Here is a 25,085-nt window from a genome sequence, read left to right on the forward strand (position 1 = left end):
TGAACTTTTTTTTTTTTTGAACGTCGAGGTCATTTTAACTTTTAGTTCTACATCTAGATCAATTTCATTGAAAAAAAAAACTAGAAAATGTTATATGAGTGACACAAACCAAACAGATAATCTTATACTGTGTTACTTTGTCATTCTAGCTAATAACAAAATACACACAAATAAAAATCTCACAAACATGGTTTTTTCGTGCAAAATGCACGCTTCCCCAAGGAAACAAGTAAGAATGGAGGAGCCTGGCCACTTTCTAAAAAAATAATTTTTTGGAAAAAGAAGATAATTTCAAACTCAAATATAATGAAAATGAAAAAAAAAATCAATTTTTTCACCGTTTAAAAAATCTTAATGAGATCTATCAAATAAGATCCATATTGATAGAAAAATTATTTACGTAAACACATGATTTTTGAGTTTGAAAATTTTTTTTCTTTCAAAAAGTTATTTTTTCACAAAAGTGGAACACCCCCTAATATACTTGTATTTGTGACTAAATGATAGGATAAAAAAGAGTGTGGATATCAAAAACGTGAGTGAAAATCACTCCCCTAATTTATATAAAAATACTTCAAGACGGAAAACAGGGCGAGGTAATATCAACTAATACTTGACCCCAGATCGCACCGGGAAACGGCGGGGGCAATTGCCAATCCCTTCAATATGTATGCATAGTATTTTTGTTTCATAATGGCGTACTGGCAAAAGGAGTCCAACCATGGGTGCCAATAATAGGGGTACATATAGGTCGTGTGGGTCTTACACAAATATTTCAAACCGTTTATTAATGTTAAAATAACTTTTAATGTGATCCTGCAAAAAAATCAACTTAATTGAATATGCGAAAATTGTTGATCTAATTTAGTTCAAGATCCTTCTTACTAACTGGAATAAAACAATTTTAGTAGATCTGAATTAGATCCATATCGTAAGCATATTCAATTGAGCTGGTTTTATCTAGAGCTTTTTAAAAATTTATTTTAAAATTTAGTGAATAATTTGGATCATTTGTGTGAAACCCAATAATAGACTCCTACATTTTCGGTATGAAAAATAATTTTCACACTTTTTTTTTTATAAATACGCTTTACGTTTTGTTTTTTTAGTAAAAAAAAATTATTCATAAAATTTTTACTAAAAAGACAAAATATAATGTATTTACCAAAAAAAAGTATGAAAAAAATTGCTATGACCTCATTCGTTTAAGGGTTTTGGATTTTGAATTATTATATTATTTCTCTCAAATCATTACTGTCATTTTCCTCTCTATCTCTCTTCAATTATTACTTATATTTTTAATTATTATTTTATTTCTTTCTGCACTCATTACCTCCAAATCCAAATAAAAAATCCCAAAACAAACGGGGGACTCTATTTCTCTTTATATTCATTACCTCCGTTTGTTTTGGGATTTTGGATTTGGGTTTGTATGTAATGAGTATATAGAGAAATAGAGTAATGATTAAAGAAAGATAGATAAAAAAAATTAAAGTAATAATTGGAGAGAAATGTGATAATGATTAAAATTCAAAACCCCTAAACCAAACAAAGTCACGAGGTCTATATTTTCGGTATGAAAATTGATTTTCAAACTTTTTTTTGTCCAAATACACTCTATTTTTTTTTCTTAATTCATGTAGAATTACGAAACTCTCATTCACACATTTTTCTTTTCAAACAATGAAGAAACTAATCATGCAATTTCATACCACAATAAAAATGTACATTTGGTTAAAAAAGGGTGCGAAAATCAATTGCTTACTGTATTCCTTTGTATTGTTGGCCGTTGATTTTGTCATTTTCTTTTTTGTATATGCTAATTTTCTGTAATTATATTTTTATATTTTTGATGCAAAAATACAATTACAGGGAAACTGAAACTGTGTTGACAAAAAAAAGGGGAGTATCATCAACTGTCATTTCAAAATCTGACTCACCCTTTCACACGCCACTGCATGTCCTCTCGTCATGATAGCCTTTGCCGCCATTTCTCTCAAGTGATCCCTCTCTCTCTCTCTCGTCATCCCCCCCTCTCTCTCCTTCTCTCCCTATATCTTTTGATGAAGAAAATCAAGACCCAAAATATTTCTTGGCAGAAGCAGAGCAGAGAGTAGAGACCTGAGATACTGCATATAATAGTACTACTGCAAGTCGAAGAAGAAGATCACCCCAATGGCCATGGTTTCTGTTAGTGACGACGAGAGAAAGAAGAAAACGGAGATAGCAAGGCAGCATATAGAAGAAATAAGGAATCGAAAATTCTCGATAGGGGAGAAATCCCTAAACCCGTTGACTCAAGATCTCCACAACGCCGTCACCAGTCTCTCCAAAGAGCTCTACACGAAAGACGTCCATTTCCTTATGGAGCTTATCCAGGTTAATTTTATTCAAGTCTTTGGAGTTTAGCATCATTACTTGTGGTTCGTTTATAAACTCTTTTTTTCTTTTTCTTTTTTTTCATTTTGCAAATATGTTAGGCGAGAGCCTAACCAACATAGTGATACCCATGGTGCATGGGGGCAAACCTTATTTCAAACTCGCCTATTGTGATCAATTTTACAGAAAATAAAGCTAATACCAAACACATGACCAACAAACCACTGGATTAAATTCGGACCGAAACCAGACTATATCCGGACAAAAAAGAAATAAAGCAAAAAATGAACTCCCCTCCGTTATTGAGAAGTCTTCTCTTACCTAGCCCTGTACCGATTAAGCTCCCAAGCCGATGACCACGCGGCTGCAAAACCATAAGTAGTGCGGCGGCGAATAACAAACGGTTTTGGTGAAGGGGAAAGGAAAATCAGATCTGAAGGCAGAAATTTGTCCCTCCCCTTCCACTGCCCACATTTGGGTATAAATCCAAGAGGGAAAGAGAAGAGAAAGTGGGACTGCTATTTTTAGTTCGTTTATAAACTCGCAAAGACCAATTTCAAGAAATAGTTTTTTTTTTTGCTTTTAAACTATCCATATTTTTTTTTCTACTCGGCCCTTAAACTATTTTGTCCCCTCAACTTTTTGATTTGCAATCTATTTCGTCCCAAATTGTACGAAACCTAGTAATTGGACAAAATATATTGCAATTAGAAAGTTGAGGGACAAAATAGTTGTCTATACTAAATTGGACACATTATAGATTGCAATTAACAAATTGAGAGATAAAATTGTTGTTTACATAGTTTAGGGACGAAGTAGACAGATTGTGTATAGTTTGTACTTTTTAGGGGATAAATGCAAAATTAACTCGTCAAGAAAATTAAACACAATAAACCTCACAGAATTTGTTCTTCTTCACTGTACTTTCCTTAATTTTTTTTTTCTCAATGGTCTTTCCTTTTTTGTATTCTCAGAAAGTTCGAGCTCGAGTCTGAAAACATTTTAAACTACTTGAAATTCGTGACCTAAGTTCTAACTTAGCTAAGGACAAAGGAGATCCTACCGGAGGAGGAAGGATAGTGTGACCTAAGTCCTAACGTAGCCGAGGACAAAGGAGATCCTACCGGAGGTGGAAGGATAGTGTGACCTAAGTCCTAACGTAGCCAAGGACAAACGTAATATGCCAGATTTTTATTTTTTTCTTATATCATCGATATAACACTAACATTAATATATGCATATACTAAGGGTGAGCAGCGATGATACTAAGGGTGGTTGCAGCAAGCAGGGGACGGTGGTGGGTCTTTATGGTCCAGTGATGGAGAGACAGAAGAACTAAGGCTTGGTTTGGACTGCAAAGTTATTACTCGTATTGGATTATCTTTCGTAAAACTTTTATCTTGTATAAATTTTTGTTAATTTTGTGTCAAATTTTTTAGAATTATTGGTTGGTCTCCATAAGAGTAATCTAAATTTTTTAGGAATTATGACCAACAGATCCAAAAAGCTTATTGAAGTCAAGAAGAAGTTCAATAATTATGATTTTTTTTCTTTAATCAACTTTTAAGTTCTTTTCATTAGTTTTTATTATTTAAATTCATCTCATCAACACAAAAAATAAACCATAAAAACTTGACACAAAACGAAAAAAAATCATAAAAGGCAAAAACTTTAGTATAAATACTTCAATGATAATTTTTTCCCAAACTCCTCTAACAGGCAGAAGGGTGAGCGGGATGAGATTTCGGTCTGTTAATCCGTGGTGGTGTGTAGGCCTTCAAAGGAGAAAAGGAAGTGTATGGCTCATGACTTGGATTGTGAGTGAGGAGTTGAGGGACCAATTAATGATGATGTGGTGGTAGTGAATTAGTGTATTGTTGAGGGTAAAAAAGTCAAAGCATTCCTCCTCTTTAACGGCATCCATAAGACATGTCTGACAGGGGAGCTCAATGTAATTTGCCCACCTGACGTTGAAATCTTGGGTCGTTCTTAAACGTAGCCTAACTTCTATGGGGAGGGAGCATGGGTCAAGGTCACTTGATGCCACTGATTTTTGAATTTTTCCGTTCATCTATACGTCTATGGAAGTTTTCGCTTCATTTTGTAAAAAAAATTTGAACAGCGAAAAAGGAGATTTTATTTTTCTTTGGAGATGTATTTGACCCAACACGTGTGGTGAAATTCCCAAGCATTATACCCTCTTATTAAATTTACATAATGGTCTCCTTTTAATGCCCTGATTTTTCTTTCACCACCAAATAGGCATGAATAGTTTGCACATTTTACCGATGTTGATACAAGTACATAAATTTTCATACTTGTTCACATATATCATGGGTACCAATGCACCTTTACAAATTCTCATATCATTTTTACAAACATCAAGCACTTTTGGCGCACAAAATGCTGTTCTAAAGGTAATTGTTAGTGGAAAAAGAAAAAGACGAGATAATATTTTTTTTTGGTAATGAAAGACGAGATAATGTTCTATGTAATGTCTTGTATATGGACTTCTCTGCTGACAAATTATGGCTCCGTACCTGACCTGTCTCTCAGTCTCTGTCTTCTTTTTGAGTGATGGTGTTACTGTGGTTGTTGCGGCAGAATGCGGAAGACAATGAGTACGCTGCGGGAGTAGAACCTACACTAGAACTTGTTTTAACAACGTGGGATATAACTGGGTTGGGTTCTTCTGCAACTCTGTTGGTTTTCAACAATGAGATTGGCTTTTCTAAGGAGAACATTGAGTCCCTTTGCAGCATTGGGAAATCGACAAAAAAGGGTCGGAGATGCCAAGGCTTCATTGGAGAAAAAGGTAGTATTTGAATTTTGAACAAATTGTAAAACCTTATTTTATCATTTGCTACTATTCTCAAGTCCATGTCAGAAACTAATCTATGTTGCTATTGATGGTTATTGCTTTGTGATTACTGCTGTTTTTGCATGCTAATGACCCCATCGTAATGGTTGAATGAATTAGCCGAAAAGGACAGAAGTCATCTTCCTTGGTATGCTGTGTAGTTGGAGCGCGAACTTTAGGTGATATTAAGGAGCTTGTTTCCATTTTTAACTAGAGCTTGCTGTATGAGCTGTCTGTGTCATGTCCCCTAATGTTATTTATGTTCTAAGATCGCCATGCTGCATCAATTCTGTGTTTTTTTTGAGTAATTGTTAATTGCTGAGGCTTAGGACTGCTCAAATGGAAATTTAAGGTCACACCCGAGGTGAAAAATCCAAGGGTTAAACTGTTACTCTTTGACAAATTTCCTCAATGAGTGTCCTTTTCCTTGGCAGATGGTGAAAATATCTCCCCATGAAAATTTAGTTCGACAAGGAAAATACCTCCATACTGGCCAACGCTTATGTTGCAATGAGCTTAGCATAATATTAGTACAATCTTATGTTACCATGAGACGGACCCGGGGACCCTGCCGAGCGGCACCCCTGCCAAGCGGGTGTCGAGCGGCTAATCCTGCCGTTCATCTCGGAATCAACGGCTCGGATCGAAACATCTTTTTCCTTTTCCTTTCTTTATTTTTTAAATCCGTTCGGTACCTTTACATCTGGGCCGTCCAAAACACTTTTGGACGGCCGAGATGTGCTCGGTACCCCTGCCAAGCACCCCTGCTTGGCAGGGTCTCCAGGTCCGTCTCATAGGTATTATCATTATGTTTCCGGTTCAGACTAGGTTATTATTCAAGTTCCCTAGTCGTTTGGGTTTCCTTGTTATGCATGTTTGCCTAGTTTGTTTGGCCCCCAAGTATTGTAGCCAGTAGCCTATATAAAGTCATGAGAGGACTATGTTTTCATATATGAATTAAAGCTAGGTTCTTGACAATTTATCTAAGCCTCGACGCCGTACTCCGGATACTTACAGTATACTCACCGCAATCACCATTAACCAGTCTCTGGTTTATTTCCCTGTTAATCAACACCATCTCCAGTAACCAATCTCCTATTAATCTTCATGTCAAGTACCCATCAATCTGCTCCTCTATTTGCTGTCTCATGAGAATTTCCAAAGACCCGTGGGATAAGCCATAAAGAATCGTCGCCGATCTTGGACTTGGCTTGATATTGCTCTTGGATCCTGGTATTGGTATTGGTTTTGTCTCGGTCTTGGTTTCCTGGCTCCTGGTTTTTCCTAGTTCTCACTCTTGGCAGCTCCCGTTTTTTTCAGGACTTTTTCAAACTTAAGTTGATAGACCTACTTGAGTTTTAGGATGCTATAGCATAGTATTAGAATCACATTATCATGCTGTCTAGGTCTTATCTGGTAAAAGCGACGAAAATACTATGCACTGAAACCTTTGAACTCTGTAGCCTACTAGTATAGAGTGCTGCTTACTAGTTTGATATTAAAGTCCACAAAATGCAAAGCAGTTGACATTACTTTGTTGGCACATAAATTTCGATACATGTTAGATGATGGAGTTGCTAAAGTTTATTGATAACCTTAAGATGGATTGATGTTCCTAATCTTTGATATCTATAGCTAAATATCGCGAAACCCTGAGAAGGATGATTCTGAGGATCATGAATTAAATGCCTTCAGCTAAATATCAGTGTTGCCTTTCCTGAAACAATGGGATAGACAATGATGAACAAAGAAGCAACAAAGTACCCAACCACCATATCAATTTGATGTGGATCAAATAGCATAAGAGTACATGGCCACCCGGGCCCATAGTCAAGCTTGCTAAGGCACACCAAGCTCATTTTGGATGGATTTATGTGGCCGAGCTCCAAAAATTACGAATAAATACCTTTTCAGAAAGCTTTCGCATTGTTCCTTGATTTTGAACGCGTTTTAGGCATACTTATGTGTAAGGGCAATATTTATCCTTTTATTATATTTTTTTAATTTCATCTTAATCAAGCCTTCATCTAAGCCTTTGCTTTTGTTTTTTAGATTTATTTATTGGGAATTGATTTTGCCACTCCCCTTTTCTCTAGTGGCACTCCCCTTTTCTCACAAAACAAATCACAAATAGAGACACAAAGGGGAGTGCTGTTAGAGAAAAGGGGATTGGCAAAATCACTCCCCTATTTATTTCCTTCCTTTTTGGGTAGTATATTGATTTGATCCTTTTCTTAATTCTAGAGTATTGGGTAAGTCTTTGGCTAGATAATCAGTGTGCTCTGTAATAGTTTGTTGATTAATAAATTATTGCGAGTTCTAATATCTTTTTGCCAAATTCTTTGGCATTCTGCTTAATCAACAAATTGTTTGATGCATTTATTCCTTCCTGGGTATTCTTAGACTAAACAGGTTTAGAGAAGGATTTTGATCTCCGGGTTTCAAAATTGTTTATTTAATTTCTGTTGCTTAAAACTTCCGCTGCATCACAATTACAGGCTTAAATGAAAAAAAACTACTGACAACACATTCCAAATGATGTACTTCGTGTTCATATCTCTGTCATCAAACTTCTAATTCGTGTCCCTTTATGCTATTGCAATGAGATGTACATTTGTGTGTGTAGTAGACTCTGATGACTGCTGTTCGGATTACCATGCCTAGTTCGATTTGTTTAACAGATGTAGATTTAGTGTTAAGAGATAGGGAATCACAAGGTAGGTCCTTTTTTTTTTTTTTTTTTTTGATCAGCCCAAGGTAGGTCCTTGAGTGATAATAGATCAGTTACTGAAATAGCATTATTTCTCAAGCTGGGTATTTTTGTGGTGTTGTGCAGATTTTTCCTCTTAGTTTTGTGTTAGCCACCGGCGACGCTATGTGCAAAGTAATGGGTCAATTGACCCCATCAGTATCTAAGAACTAAAAAGGGGTCATATTCTAGATGAAAATTTTCATTTGACCCCATTAATTAAGTACAAAAGTACGTATAAGTAGGATATTGAGTGTAGATATTTCTTATATTATTTTGGGTTTGAAACAAATGATTTTGTTAACCAACTTGGGTCCATCTGGTTTAGCTTAACCAAAAAATTTCAAGTTAGGATCCAATTTTCTGTTATAGGGAATTTAAAATAAAGTAAAAATGGCTTATATGCGTTATGTAAAATTTACTTAGTAGAGTTTTGTTTGACTTTTATCCACTTGTGAAGAAAAAAGTAATTGTATAACCCCACTGAACCAGAATCCTGGAGTTGCCATTGGCTTCAACTGTCCTCCTGATTAGAATTTCCTGTCACTACTTATTACTCTCGTTACTCCCAGTGAGTGTACCATAAGAGTTGCTCCTACTATTTGATTGTGTATATGTACTATTCTTACTCTTGTTACTCCCAGTGAGTGCACCATAAGAGTTGCTTCGACTATTTGATTGTGTATATGTACTATAATGGCTTTGAAAACCAATTCTGGTAATAAAAGGCAGAGGAAGGGACTCATAAGATACAATGTAGTGAATGTACATTAAAGCCTGTCAAAACGAAGAGTAGAGCTTGAATATTTTCTTAGGAAGAAACAAAATTTCATCTTATGAAAGTTGGGGTTGAGAATGAATGAGGGATAGGCTAACAGGTATATGGAAAGAAACCCTGCATCATTTTTTTTCCCCCACATACCCACTTGCATTTATGTATCCCACTCAGTGGGAGCAGTTTAAATGTCAAACATGGAACTTAAGGGAACATGTCAATATAATGTATAACCAAAACCAAACAGCTTATAAGTTTTTGAAGGATTTGGTTGTTTTCAGTCATCCTTTTTAGTGACATCTGTTGCAAAAGAATGTAGGACTTTTGTAAGAACTACTTTTATATTGGTAATCTTTATTTTCGTAGCTTACAGGTTTTGATATTATTGGAATGAATATAAGACGGTAATCTTCTAGCGAAAAGGGCTGTTATGATTGCTTTTATCTTCTGCATGTTTAGCCCACCAAAATCACTCTGCTTCCACCAAAACCTTGCCAGATGCAACTGATACTCCAATTTTATTCTTCATTACCCCGTATCACACTTAATTTTGGAAATCAGAATGTATGTTTGCCTTCTATAAGCCTACCGCATTTTACAAACGCTTGTTGCAAATTATGTATGTTGAGAAATAAGATGTTGCACGTGCCTTGCAGGAATCGGTTTCAAAAGTGTCTTCCTTGTCAGTGCGAAGCCGCACATATATAGCAACGGCTACCAAATCAGGTTCAATGAAGCTCCTAATCGCGATTGTGGTATTGGCTACATTGTCCCGGAATGGGTCCCCTCAAGGCCAACTTTTTCAGATCTACAGGTCATCTATGGGTCTAGCAACAGCCTTCCAGCTACCATAATCATTCTCCCACTAAAACCCGAGAAGTTGGAAACCGTGAAGACGCATCTCTCAGAGATCCACCCAGAAGTCCTCCTCTTTTTGCACAAGATCAAGAGGTTATCAGTGCGTGAAAACAGCTGTTCTTTTTCAGAAGATTTTGCTTCTGCAATTTCAATTTCTAGTGAGACTAATCTTATGTCTACACAGAATCAAGGAACAGATTCACGTATTGTCCATCTTTCTGTTCTGGAGGGGCGGGACATGGTTGAGTCCACATGCTGTTATTACATATACAAACAAAATTTCCCTGTTAAACCTGAGAATGTGGTGGATTCTAGAAAGGACTTAAATGAATGGGCCATATCTTTGGCTTTTCCATTCGGTGATAGGTTGAGGAGAGGGACTTCTTCTGTGGGTGTATTTGCCTTCCTTCCAACTGCGATGGTGACTAACTTTCCGTTTGTTGTGCAAGCGGATTTCATTCTTTCATCTTCGAGAGAAGCAATAGTCTTGGATAACAAGTGGAACTTGGGAATCCTTGACCATGTTCCTTCGTCTTTTGTCAATGCTCTCATGACTTGCATGAATTCCACTCAAATGGCTGAAATTTTCCCCACGGCTCGCGTTGTTGAGTTCTTGCCCGTACGAGAGTCTCCTCTGAAACAGTTAAATGGAGTGAGAGAGTCCATTAGACAAAAGGTCAAGTCAAAATGCATTGTTCCTTGTGAACCATTCTTGACTGGGGAAATGGTGTTGTGTGAGCCAATTGATGTAGTTAGGATCTTACCAGAATTCCGTAAAATCCTGTCCCATATTAAGAAACTTGGGGTTTCTCTTGGTGGTATTTCTTCCCAAGGAAAGTACGTCTTACACAACTGTGTTGATAACGAAAAATATGACGAAACATGGAATTTTCTTGGAGTGCCATCAGTGAATGAAAGTTATGACTGGTGTGCCAAATGCATTCAAACATGCAACCTAGCGTTGCGTGGTCCTACGGAAGTGTACGTGGATCTTCTGTGCTTTCTGGCAGATAACTGGAAGTATTTCCCAATGAGCAGTATTTCTCTACTCAAATACGTTGCGTGGAATGGGCAGGTTTTTCCCTGTACCGTTTCGCAAATTAAGCAGGAAGAATTGAAGGTTCATCTTGTTTGGGAGGCTCAACAGCATTCTTGGCTAAACAAATGGAACATAGAAATGGGGTGCCCTGATGATATCTTTTTCTTTCCAGCTGAGATAGTCACTGCGATTGTTCGACACAGGAAGGGTCCTGCAGTGAAGAATTGGCTGGTCTCTAAGGTAGGGTTGGTGGTCACCAACATTTATGCATACTGTTCAAAACTTGCCACTGTTCTCATGCAAAAGAAGGACCGAAAACTTGCGGTTTCACTGGCTCATCTTGTTTATCATGCTTCCTTGAAGAGGTATATTGATTCTTGTAATCTTTCTCTTATATTACAATCTATGCCGGTGGTTGATATGTCTGGGAATGTAAGTATGTGCACAACATCTCTCGTGCCTGCTTCTAGAAGCACATGGGTGAAACTTTTTGGTTATAACATTATAAAACATGAGCCAGAAAGCGAGAGTGATGAGGGATATGGTTACTATCCTAGCAACTACGTGGAATTGGGGGAGGTGTATGCTGATGCTGCTAATTTTGCTGGAAGATCTACGCCCGAAGGTAAACTATTGGACTTCCTTCTTAGGCATGGTAAAGCCGCTGATTTACCAGATATATTACCTCAAGATAGAGCATTAGGTATGGCCTCCATTCGGCTAGCAAGTGATCAAGCTCTGTTGCTACTGGAGTGGATCCAGAATCTGAGAGCCAAGAAGTATAGCCCGAACAAATACGAGATACCTAAGAGGTTCATTGAGAGTGTACGATGCGGGAAATGGATGAAGTCTTATTCTGGATTTAGGTCTCCGAACTGCTGCTATCTTTATGATGGTACTGAGTCATCTACTATCATAGAGATAGGGAAAGAGTTCAATGTTTTATCAGCTATAGATGGGGAGTATTACAATGACAGGATAAAATCATTCAGAGAGGAGTTGATGTTCGTTGGTGTGCAAATTGGATCAGAAAATATATACCAGCTCATTGTAAATCACCTTAAACCTCTTCTCTCCACTGCAATGAGTGGACACTTGGGAATTTCACTGCTACGTTTCATCCGGTACTCGGTTGATAATAGCAAGCTTGATATAGAGTTTCTCAAAACCCTTAAAGAGGGAAAATGGTTGAAATCAGATTGGGGTTTTGTTAATCCTCTTGGAGCCGTTTATCAGAGTTCTGATGTTGGAGGAGCTATCAAGATGATCACAGATTTGCGAGTTGTTGATGAAGCTTACTATGGAAACGAACTACAGGGTTTTGTGAATGAGCTCAAGTTGCTAGGTGTTGTAGTACATGTGGAAGATTTATATAAGCTAATTCCACAACATTTCAGGTTTCCCGAAGATCTCTCAATGTTGAACGCAGATGCTGTTTTCCTGGTACTGCAATGCATCCGGCAATTAGGACCTCAAGCTGTCGTTTTAAAAGAGAAAATTGTATGTCAAGCTTGGATGAAAACTAGTTTTGGTTTCAAATGCCCCTCAGAAACCCTTCTGCCCAAACGCAGCTGGGGTCAGTTAGTTGATCTTCTTCCGCTACCCGTCATCGCTGAATCCTACTATGGAAGTAGGTTGAGGTCATACAAGGCAGAATTGGAGACAATTGGGGTGGCTGTAAATATTGACCAAGTTTGTGACATGCTTACTGTTAAAGTCAAATATCTCTTATCAATGAGTGATTTACCTGGTGACTTTGTGATCTCTCTTCTAAATTGCATGAAGTGCATGAGTAAAAAAATGACTCCCCAGCTAAACCGTCTAACGAGTTGCTTGTTGGGTGAGAGATGGTTGAAAACTTGTGATGGGTATAGATCTGCTCCGGAATCGATTTTATATGATTCAGGCTGGGGAACTGTTTCTCAGTTCGTTGATCTTCCTCTAATTGATGATGCCTTCTATGGCGATTCAATCTTTTCATTCAAGAATGAACTTAAGATGCTGGGTGTTATGGTTGATTTCAATGAAGGAGCACGTTTTGTTGCCAGAGGTTTAGTGTTGCCTGAGGAGCCAGTATCCGTAACAGCAAAATGCGCTCTCTCTTTGCTGAATTGTGCCGAGTCTCTTCGCCAGAGTAGTAAACCGTCTGACCAGTCTTTGCTGGTTACTTTCGTCAACAAACTGAAAGGAAGCAAATGGCTAAAAACCCACATGGGATACAGAACACCCGCGGAGTCTCTAGTTTTTGACCCAGAATGGAATTCCTACCTAGAAGAAGAAGATGGACCTTTCGTGGATCAAGGCTTCTATGGGGATTTGACTTCTCTTCATAAGGATGGGCTAATAGCTATTGGCGTGAAAGCAGATACCGAGGAAGTTTGCACTTCAATTTTCCAAATTCTTACTTGTCACAAAGAAACTTCCTCTGTTATGAGAATCTACAGATTTCTGCACAAATACATGCAGAGTTCATACTCACAGGGTGGCTTTGCATCTCAATTGTGGATTCCAGATCAAGATGGAAACAGTGGGAAATGGGTAAGTAACTTGTGGTGTGTGCTTCATGACAGGGACAATCTGTTTGGCTCTTTTCTGCATGTTCTTGACAGACATTATGAGGAGGAATTGTTATATTTTCTGTCAACAACTTTTGGAGTTGATTCATTTCCAACCCTTTTCAGATATGTTGATCTCTGGAACAACTGGGTGAGATGTAACCACTGTGTGTCTTCCACGGAACTACATTCGTTTTGGGGATATATTTCAGAAACTTGGAACGCCTCTTCAGAGAAAACTGTCGAGAAAGCAATAACCATGCTACCAGCAATCACCGTCGCAGGGGCAGTTCAGTTGGTGGAAAAAGACGATGTATTTATACCCAATGATTTGAATCTCAAAAAGTTGTTTGGAGAAGCTAGTGAGAAGCCATTGTTTGTCTGGTTCCCCCAGAATGGCAGATCGTCCCTCTCTAAACTGTATGAAATCTATAGAAGCTTTGGAGTGAGAAAGATATCTGATGCTGTTCGGGTTTCTGTAAATTCTGAGCTTGAAAAGATGGGTATCAAGAATAGCCTGATTGGAAAGCCCTTGATAAAAATTGTATTAGCTTTCATTGCAAATCCTGTGATTTACATGCCGGTGGAAGAAAGACACGGGATAGCGAAATCTGTACTTGACATCTCGATATTTGGGACCGAAAAACCGTTGATGGTCACTTATTTCTTGGATTTACCCTCCTCGAAGAAGAGACTTGAAGTACAAATGAGAAAACTGGTGCAGTGGGAAAAGAACTCGCAGAGATTGCTCGTCCATAAACCGAGCTGGAACGGTGGAAGTGGAACCAAAAGTATAGAGTTCATTACGGATTTTGCCAGAGCAATCGCAGAGGCGGTCCTACCTGATGGCAGTGGCGTTGCAGACGATCTGTCTAAGATTATTAAGATGGCATTTGCTTTTGGGTATAAGGAGGATGAAGTGGATTCCCTGCTGTTGAGTGAAAATCTAGAGCTGTTTCCCGTGGACACTAGCTTCCTTGAATGTGCATTCCCAGCTTCTAAGATCCAGTGTCTCAGCCAAGACCCACCTTGTACACCTCAAACATCGATCCACAAGAAGCAACGACGGTACTGAAAATTTCATGCTATTGCCTTCTGTTTTTGTTTTTTTGGGTGGGGAATGTGGTGGAATACGTTGGAATGTAAAGACTGTCTGAATATACTTTTTTGTTGTGTTTCATTTACTGTATGTTAAGTCGTTAGGCCTGTGATCATGAAGTGTTGATGTGTACTTCGTAGTCTACTAGTCTGGCTTGGTCTTAAACATGTTCTCTCCCAGTAATTCAGTTTGGAATTTTCCTTTTGCTTTCTAATTTGAACACTTGGTAACCATTGAAATTTGCAGGATTTTGGCCGGTGAAGCCAACGGATATAGTTGTAGTTATGGATTTCCTGTCATTGTCTAATTTCCACTTGGGCTAATTTGTAAGTCATACTGACGTGACTTTATTAATTGATGTTTGTGCTAGTTCGGTTTTTTTTTTTTCCCCCGAAATGGTAGAAATTGCATTACTATCAACGGTAAAACCAATACATCAATAATCAAGAAAGATCACGATCAAGAGACTCCCATAGTCAATCGGGTGGCCGAGACTCCCATGTTCTTGTGCCAACCGGCAAAAACCCTGAAGCCTACTACTCGCCAGCTTGTTCGCCACTGTGCTAGTTCGGGTTGAGGAGTAAAGGGATTGTACATTCTTCTTAGGTCCCGCTCTGTTGAGATTCTTATTTTTTAAGTATTTATTTTCCGTTTTACAGTCATTCTTTAATAATATATCACTTTTAATTCAAAAAATAAGTACTTATTTTAGTTAGCGGAAGAGGGCCTTATTTGTGGTTATTTAAAAAATAAGCTTCCAGACATGTTCTTTTTACCGGTAACTGGGTTTTATTTGTAAGTTCGATGCACAATTAGTGGACATGTCGAACACATCAATGAACTACGAATTTCATGGTACTCAATTATCGACCAAATCAAGAATATATTTATTAGGACATATTTATATGTGCTACTCAATTATCGACCAAATCAATAATATATTTATTACGGAGTAGGACATATTTATATGTGGTATCGGAAGTCATTTATGTTTAGCATGAATATCTTCCAATCCATTGATTGTTATTCTCAAAGAGCTCTAATTCGATATGTTTTCATCATTGAAGGCAGCCGAGGAGGGCCTACAAAGGTCCGTAAGAGCAAGGCCGGCCCTGACCTAAATTTACAAGTTCGACGGTTTTAGGTCCCTAAATTTATGTCCACAATTAGGGTCTCGGTTGAGGACAAGTTACGTAAGTAATACGCATAAGTGTACATTATAAAAACATCAAAGAGAAAAGAAAATGTTTCAATCATCACCATGGGGTTCTCGAGTTCAATTGTATATGTTATTGGTACTGTCAAAGTTTTCAAGTTTACGAACTTGGGTCACATAATTAATCTAATTTTTCTCTATAAAAAGAACTACTTTTATTGATGGAGGGTCCAAACATAAATATATATAGTTCCCGGTCAAATTTTGATGATCCGAGCCGCTCAATGTGATCAGAACGTGATTTTAAAAGTACTCGTGAGAAATCAGCAAAAAAAAATGACCGGGAAGGGTTTGATCCGAACAATTTTGAACAGTTTTTTATTGAACTGTTCAAATAAAAACTGTTCAAATCAAGCATTTCCCGGTCATTTTTTTTTTGCTAATTTCTTGCGGGCACCCTTAAAATCACATTCTGCACACATTGAACGGTTCGGATCATAAAAATTTGATCAGAAACTATGAGATTGAGATTTGGGGTGTTTTTTAGGTGTTTTTTTGGGTGTCCCTTGAACCGTTTCGATATATATATATATTCTGAAAACCAAACTTTGTTTAAAAATATAAAGCAATCGTATATCGAATTCTTGTAATGTTATCCGTTTGAGCGTGTGTATAAAAATATAAGTTAGTTTCCATTTTTGCAAGATAGGAAATGGTAATCAAAAAGACCCATTGAAAAAAAAAGCGCAATTGAACATTTTTGATTTCTCTATCCGTATAGACAACATTAAAAAAGAAAAGATAAAGTGTCGGGTAGACACCACTAGTTTTTGTAGAGACAAATCCCAAAATTCTATCTCAATGTAGTTATGATGAGGGAATCGGTATTATTAACCATTTCCGTAGGCTAAATGATAAATATATAGTATATACTATCACCTGAGAATATGCAGATTTATTTTTTAAAGTAAAAAGGGAAGAAGAGGTTTTATACTTGTACTAGTGTTTGCCTGTGCCCACGGCACTTGTTAACTAATGGTTCAAACACTAAATTGATCACAAAAGAGAATTATCTGTGTTTACAGCACTCCCCCAACTTATAGGGGTGGAGGTAGATCTAGGTTTTGAATCAGCAACAATCCGTAGTGGGTGAACGTGAGTGGGCTGTGATCAGGAGGCGGCGGCAGGGATAAAGGGTGAAGTGATAACTTGGGTTTTGGGGGGGGGGGGGGGGGGGGGGGGGGGGGTTGGTTCACCTCTTACCTCTCTGCTAGATAACCTGGGTTTGAATTATTTTTTTTTAATCCGACCTGGGTTTGAAATTTGAAAATGGGTTTGAGTAAGACTGATGGCGTTTGTGTAATAAACTAAGAAAGCATAGGTACTTTGTTAAGGGTATGATTGAAGTGATATCAGCCATTGATTTGAAATTAATTTGAGTTGTCCGAAGAAACTTTTAAATATCAAAAATATAATTAAAAGATTAAGTGTTACGATTTTCAATCCGTTTGAATGGATGCGAATATCTTAATTAACTGATTATTTTACCATAAAGGCTCGTAATTAATTTTTGACTCTAAAACTTTTCTGTTAGAACATCTCCAATCCAATACTCTATTTGAGAGTATCAAAATATTCTATTTTATTCATAAAGTGATTTTAGAGGAAATCACTATTCCTATTTACTCCAACCACAAACCCTCTATTTTTCCCTCTACAATTTTCCTCCAAAATTAACCTCTACCAATTCTCTCTAAAATTAGCTGCAGGTTTGAATAACATATAGCTACTGGTTTTTAGTTTTAACTACTTTAATTAAAATGGCACATTCCATTAGCCACTGGCTTCATATAACCAAAAAAAACAACCAAGACAAAAATACTTACAAAACTTGTGAAATGTACTAAAAGTTAAGCACAAGTCCTGTGGAATTAAGTTGATGTTGTAGAAGTGTAGACAGTGTTAAAAGGTTGACATAAACGTGCACGGATGAAAGGATATGGTTGACATAAACAAAATCTCATAAAGATACAAATATCATTTTAAAAGGTGAATAGTATTATAGAGGGGATCCTCCATATTTTCTCTCATCTTCTAAATATGAAGGATCAAAATTCCATCCTCTCAAATAGAAGAGGCTTGAGAGGATGGGTTTGAGGAGTTCCATACTCTCAAATGGAGAAATAGAGCATGGGTTGGAGATGCTCTTAGAGCTCTAAGATAACTGTAGAATCAAATATAGTTAAAAGATTAAGATAAAATGGAAACCTTATAATCAAAAATTAATAATGACCCTTTAGAATAAAATGATCAAGAAAACAAGATTTTCGCACCGGTTTAAACGGATTGAAAATTGGAACAGTTAATCTTTAGGATAAAATAATCAAAAAAATAAAATCTTCGCACCGGTTCAAACAGATTGAAAATTGGAACACTTTTAATCTTTTAAGTATTTTTTAATACTATAATCTCGTCAGTTTTGTATCGAAACGGCGCTCTGAGGAGAGTTATTAGGGGTGTGCATGGGGCGGGGCGGGTTCGGCCTGAACTCGCCACCCGACCCGACCACATCGGGTTGGGAAATACACACCCGTTGGCCGACCGACTCCACTGTCCAACTCGACCGATCCGACAACATTGGATTGTCGGTCGGGTTTCGGTTTCGATCGAACAAAATAGATCTCAAGGGAAAAAAAACAGATCTCAAGAAAAAAAAAAAAACCAGATCTCAAGAAAAGGAAGCTGATAAAGACGACGATTAATCTTCCGGCGTTGATTGTTGTCGTCGTTTTCTGCTGGCGAGGTCATGGACTCATGGTCTCTGCGAAAATGAGTGAGGAAGGAGAGAGAGACGATGGGGAACCGGGAACGGTCTGAGAGAGAGAGAGAGAGAGAGAGAGAGAGAGAGAGAGAGAGAGAGAGAGAGAGAGACGATGGATGGCGCGGTGGAGGCTTATGGCGGACGGTGCGGCGGAAGCTAGCTCATGGTCAGTCTCCATTTCTAGATCTAGACGAAGAAGTGGAGGGCGGCTGTGTCTCTGTAGGTTTTAGTTTGGTGCGACTGGAACAAGAAAAAATGTATATATGTGTGTGTCTTCGGGTCGGGTTGGACCCGGCGAGTAAAACACATATGAACCCGAACCGAAAATAGATTTTTAAACAAAAACCTACCCGCACCCCGACTGAGTGCTTGCTCGGGCCCGCCCGAAACCCTTTGGGTCAGGTAGGGTCCGCGGATAAGCGGGTATTTTGCACAGGCCTAAGAGTTATATATATTAAAAATATAGTTAAAAGATTAAGTGTTCTAATTTTCAATCTGTTTGAACCGATGCAAAGATCTTAATTAACTGATTATTTTACCTCAAAGAGTCGTAATTAATTTTTGATTCTAAAGCCTTTTTGTTAGAGCTCTAAGATAACTGTAGAATCAAATATAGTTATAAAATTAAGATAAAATAAAAGCCTTATAATCAAAAATTAATTACGATCCTTTAAAATAAAATAATTAAAAAATAAGATCTTCGCATCAGTTCAAATGGATTGAAAATTGAAACATTAAATCTTTTAACTATTTTTTTAATATATAAAACTCTTTGGGATATGAACATTGAATGCACACTATTTCCGAAACATGCGATAAAAATTTGGCAAAACAATGTAAGTTATTTACGAAGATACCATTGGTTTGTATGTGAATGATGGAAAAATCTGGACCGTTGAATTTGTTTGTATGGGTAGATAAAATTTGTGTCAGAAAGAAATCTGAACCGTTGAGAAAGAATATTCTTAAAGAATATTATAAACACCCATATGTTTTATTAGATAGATAAAAACTGAATTCTAAAAAAAGATTGATCCAGAAAAAGATTGGAAAATAATGTCTTAAGTTTGATGCCGAAAATTGTCGAGGGAGTGGAAGAGAAAAATATGTTACTCCATATTGTTATGCAACAACTAGCTTTTTAAAAATTAGTCACACCATCACGAAACACCAAAACAATCACCTGAAAATTAAACTTTCATTCCGCGTAGGGATGGCAATCTCGGCCAACCCATTCGAACCCGCCCCGTTCTCCGCCCCGAAATCCCCGAACTTCGGGGATTCGTTTGGGGATTGAGTAGGGTATGGGTAATTTTTAAAAAAAAATTCGAGGATCGGGTAGAAGATGGGGATAGGTCTGTCCCCGTCCCGAACCCTACCCGTCCCCGTTCATTACCCGCCCCGCCCCGTCCCTGAATCCCTGAAATATATATATTTATATATAAAAATAAATAAATGGAGGTGCTATTATGTGCCGCTAATACAGGTGCATGCCAATGTGTGTTGTAGAATTCTGCTGAAGCTTTTCAGTGATAAATATGACAGTTCCTGATACCTTACTTTATTTTATTTTGTTTGTTTTTCTAATTCTGTTTGTGGAGCTACGTTGGTTCCTAACTTCCTGGCCAACCGACAACCGTTACTAGTACTGTTTCTAATACTATGTATTTCTCCACTTATTATTCATTTTTGTATATATCTCTCTTTTTTTCCTTGACTGAAAAAAGAGTGGGAGGGAGCGACCAGCGTAGCAACCCCCCTAGGGCGTGACCATAGGGGCTTCCTACCCGCTGTGGAATATTCGGTTCGAGCCATAGCTAATGTCCGTGAGGGTAGGCCGTCACCACAACACCACCTAGGTACAGGATGACAAGGGCATAAATCCTCCAATCCCTTGCCATTGACAAGACTCAAACCAAAGTCTTGCCTCGGAATGAAGGAGGTTTTGCCTATATCTATCTCTCTCGAATCGCCTTTCTCTCTCTAAAAAATGGGAGCACCTCTCTCTTACTCTAAAACAACCGCCAAACTTCCTCTTTTCCTTCTTCTACTCTCCTTCCCCCCTAGCTTTATACCCAAATTTGGGCGGCGGGAGGGGAGGGACCAATGCATGCCTTCAGATCTGGTTTTCCTTCCCCATTCTCCACCAAAACTGCTTGCCATTCACCACCGCTTCGCTCACTGCCGCACAGCTTCTGGGTTTGCAACCACATGGTCGCCGGCTTGGAAGCTTGATCGTAGTGGGTTAGGCAAGAGAATGGTTGCTCAATGACGAGGGGAGTGTATTTTTTTGATTTATTTCATTTTTTTTGTCTAGATTTAGTCTGATTTCTGTCAGAATTTGATTCAGGTTTTGTCCGAATTTAGTCAGTAGTTTATTGGTCATGTGCTTGGTATTAATTTATCTTTTGCAAACCTGATCTCGTTAAGCGAGTTTAAAATAAGGCTGCACATACAGTGCTCTGATTACTCTCTCTAATGGTTTGTCTGATCTGTGGATGCCTATTTGCTCCCATGGGATTCCTCTCTGTTGTGTAGGCTTTCGCTTCACAGTTGAATACAACTTTTCATATTTGCCAAAAAAAAAAAAAAACCCTCTCTTGAATCATTACTTCAAAAATAGTCTCTCAAAACTTTTACCAAACAACTGTTAAGATATAAAGTCCTACATTGTTTGAGAGTGGAATGGGTGCACTAAATGACATTTGGATCTCTCCATTCATTGCCAATTAATTAGTTTTGAGATGGATATAAAGTTTCTATATGGTATCAAAGCGAGGCCCGTTTCATCCCACATTTTAAAAAATAGATAATTAGAGGCCGGTCCTCCTTTCTAGCCTCGGTATGATCCCAACCTTGAAATATTTTCCCGAAGCTGAAGGGCTCGGGTATGTTGGGTGATGGACATTTTTGCCCTTTTCCGGGTTTACTATATATAGGCTTGTTTTCAAAAGAATATTGGCGGAGAGAGAAGACGGATAGAGAGAGAGAGAGAGAGAGAGAGAGAGCGCGATCGCGATCGTGAGAGCGATCTCGAGATATATCGAGATCTTGGGAGAGATCGCGATAGAGAGAGCGATTGATGTCTAGCTTGAGTGATTAATGTTCGATTGAGAGGAGGAATTGCGTTGGATTGAGATTCAATCGATCTGTTGAGGTATTTTTGAGTATGTTGTTAGATTTGATTAGTTATTCAGTTGATGTACTTTTCATTTAGCAGTGATGTATGTTGCTTTGTGATTCGTTGTAGCTTTGTGGTGCGTGAGGAGATGCAGGTTGATGGAGTCGAGCAGATGAGGTATTTAATGTCGTTTTTGTTGGTAGATTTGTTTATTTCAGTGTTTATGTGATTGTTTTGATATATGAGAACTGTTTTTAGATCTATGAGAACTGGTTTCTGAATTACGAGAGCTGGTGTCTGAACTATGAGAACTGGTTTCTGAACTATGAGAACTGGTGTCTGAACTATGAGAACTGGTTTCTGAACTATGAGAACTGCAAATTTTTCTATGAGAACTATAGTTCTCATATGAATTTGATGTGAATTGTCGTTTTGTGTATTTTGCACGAGAACTGTTTAATTGTTGTTTATGTTGTTAGATTTTGATTTTTTTACTGTTTATGTGATTATTTTCATATTTTTATTATTTAAATGTCGTTTTTGTTGTTAGATTGAGGCTTAGCTTGAACTATCATTGTGTTTGTTTGTTAGATTTTGATGTGAACTGTCTTTTCGTATTTTTTGCATGAGAAGTGTTTATGAGAATTGTGTTTTTTAAATGAGAAATGTGTTTATTTATATGAGAACTGTGTTTTTTATAGGAGAACTGTATTGGTTTATGAGAATTGTGTCGTTTTCTTTTGTGTGAATTGTTTGTTTTTTTGTTAGGGAAACGGAGAAATCGTTGATTTTGTTTTGTAAATACAATGGATTGTGTGCTGGAATAAAGTTGTCTCGGTCGTCGAGAATTGGAGATTTTATGAAGATATTATGTGGCAAGTTTAGTGAGTTGAGAAGACACTCATTGCAACTCTTTTATGCTATACGTGATCATCCTAGTACCATGTTATATAATGATGAAGATTTGGAGGTGATGTTTGCTATAACTGATAGTATTGGATTGAATTACATTGAAGTTACAGTAGTAGATAGTCGTGGTTTTGATAGTGGTATTAGTGGGTGTGGTGTTGATGTTGGTGCTAATAGTAGAGGGGTTTTCGATAATGGTGGTAGCACTAGTAAGGGCATTTGTTTCAGTGGGCAAGGGTTAGTCGGCTGTCGGTTGGAATCAATGGAATATGTAGGTAAAGAGGATGATTTGGGAGCTATGTTTTGCCCGCATCAGCATCGGCCAAGGTTGTCCGATGCGTGGAAAGAGCTTATTAAAAGAGTTGGTCAGTTGTTTATCGGGGGTTCGGAAGGTTTTTGTGATGCATTGCGGAAATATTCAATTGTTCATTCTTTTGAGTTTGACTTTGACTTTGTAAAGAATGAAACAGAGAGAGTGACTGCAGTTTGTAAGGTAAAATCTTGCAAGTGGAATATTCATGCTAGACTTGACAAGGTCAGTGGTTACTTTTACATCAAAAGGTATTATAATGTTCATTGTTGTGGTGTTGCTGGGCGTACGACAAAGAACTGTCATGCTAATTCATCTCTGATTAGTCAATTGGTAAAGGATGATGTTCGAGACAAGTCAAAGAAACGTCCTGTTGATGTTGTTGATGATTTGAAGGAGTATTATGGGGTGGATGTGTCATATAATCGTGCTTGGTTAGCTGTCCAGAAAGCCAAGTCAAGTGCATTTGGAGATTATTCAGATTCTTTAAATCAACTTCAATGGTATCGTAATGTTGTTCTGAATTCGGATCCTAGAAGTGTTTTTGATGTTGAGTGAGATCAAACCACAAATCGTTTTTTGAGGTTGTTTGTAGCATTTGATGCACGTGTACAAGGATTTAAGCACTGTAGGCCTGTTTTATCCGTTGACGCAACGTTCTTGAAGGCAAGGCATATGGGATGCTTGATGTCTGCTTTAGCTAAAGATGGTAATGCAGGTATGAAATAAATCACATATACAATTCTCATATGACTACTTATACACATTTCACATAGGCTACAATGCAGTATGAGAAATATGAGAATTATTTTCAGAATTATGAGAACTGGTGTCTGAACTATGAGAACTGGTTTCTTATAGTCATATAGGATGCTTGATGTGTGATTGAGCTAAAGATGGTAATGCAGGTATGAAATAGATTACATATACAATTCTCATATGAATATAACATACAGTTCACATAGGCTATAATGCACTATGAGAAATATGATAACTGTTTTCAAAATTATGAGAACTGGTTCCTGAAGTGTGAGAACTGATTTTGCCATATGTATGAACTGGTTACTGAATTATTTTTTTCTTCTCAGGTTTATTTCCATTGTGCTTTGGTGTGGTTGATTCTGAGAATAATGATAATTGGCTTTGGTTTATGGAAAAGTTGCATGGTATTTTGGATGAAAAGAGAAGGGTTTTTTGTTTTTATATCTGACCGTCACAGAGGAATAAAAGAGGGTATTGCTAAGGTGTTTCCTTCAAGCTTTCATGCTTACTATCTCTATCATTTGAAGGGTAACTTGCGTACTGCTTTGGCGTCCACAAATGTCAAGTATAAAGAGAGTTTGATCAGAGTGTTTTCAAAATGTGCTTATGCTCCCACTGTGGCAAAGTTTAATCAGCATATGGGTAATTTGCTGAAACACGGTGGTGTAGCTGTTGTTCATTTTCTGTCGGAGTTGCCTAATGAGCTCTGGGCAAATGTTTTTTTCCCGGGGCAACGTTATGGAGCAATGTCCTCTAGTCTTGCTGAGTGCTTTAACTCATGGATATTGAAAGAGCGTGAATTGCCTGTGGTGGATATGGTTGATCGTATGAGGAAGAAGATGATGAAATCAATGTGTTTGAGAAGAGAAAGGGCAAGTAAATGAGAACTGGTGATTTGTCCTTATGGGGAGTCTCGGTTGGAGAAGTTATATGATTTAGTTAAAACATGAAAAGTGATTCCTTCAAGTGCTGATATATTTGAAGTTGACACGGATCCGTCTGTATGTGTTGATATTGGGAGGCATACGTGCAGTTGTTGTTGGTGGTAGTTAAATGGATTCCCTTGTTGCCACGCTGTCTGTGCTATCAAATATAGTGGTAAGGATTTGAACTTGTATGTAGAGCGTTATTTTCATGTTGAGAGTTATCGTCAGGTGTATTCAAAACCAATTTACCCAGTTGCGTCATTGTTGAAAGGTGATGTGGTTGATTGTGGTACTAGTATTCTGCCACCATTGTCAAAAAAGCCTCCAAGGCGGCCTAAGAAGAAGTGGATTCGTTCGAATGGGAAGAAGGTTAGAGAAATGAAGTGTGGTAGGTGTGGGAAGATGGGGAATCATAACAAACTTACTTGTAAGGAGGATTTGAGGCCTGGTTTTTAGGTTTTAATAATTGAGTTATACAAAAAACAATGTTATACTATCTTTTGTACCAAAAAGCAATGTTATTGGATTTGATTCAAGAAATAATTGTTGAGAATAAGAAAATTTTTGTGTTTTTGTTACTAATTCTGTGTTTTGTTCTAGCACTTTGAATTATGTGAAGTATCTAAGCAACCTGTGTGTATAGCTCTATAAGAACTTTGTATTTTCTATGAGAAGTGTGTATTTTCTATGTGAAATGTGTATCAAAATTGTGTTTTTACTATATGAGAATTTTGTATGACAAGTGTTTATTTTTCTATGAGAAGTG

The 25,085-nt window shown here is 37.6% G+C and overlaps 1 protein-coding gene across 1 annotated transcript; it reads left to right on the forward strand.

The window, feature by feature from the left end:
- Window positions 1-1,954: 1,954 nt before the first annotated feature.
- LOC131302882 (uncharacterized) lies at window positions 1,955-24,775 on the forward strand. The gene is made up of 9 exons (XM_058329675.1): window positions 1,955-2,379; window positions 4,984-5,194; window positions 9,420-14,283; window positions 21,542-21,589; window positions 22,181-23,139; window positions 23,227-23,349; window positions 23,720-23,820; window positions 23,921-24,265; window positions 24,443-24,775. The coding sequence occupies exons 1-9, from the start codon at window positions 2,176-2,178 to the stop codon at window positions 24,773-24,775; spliced, it is 7,188 nt and encodes a 2,395-aa protein (XP_058185658.1). The 5' UTR covers window positions 1,955-2,175.
- Window positions 24,776-25,085: the final 310 nt, after the last annotated feature.

Source organism: Rhododendron vialii, chromosome 10a, assembly GCF_030253575.1.
Source record: "Rhododendron vialii isolate Sample 1 chromosome 10a, ASM3025357v1".
In the NCBI taxonomy this organism is placed as follows: Eukaryota; Viridiplantae; Streptophyta; class Magnoliopsida; order Ericales; family Ericaceae; genus Rhododendron; species Rhododendron vialii.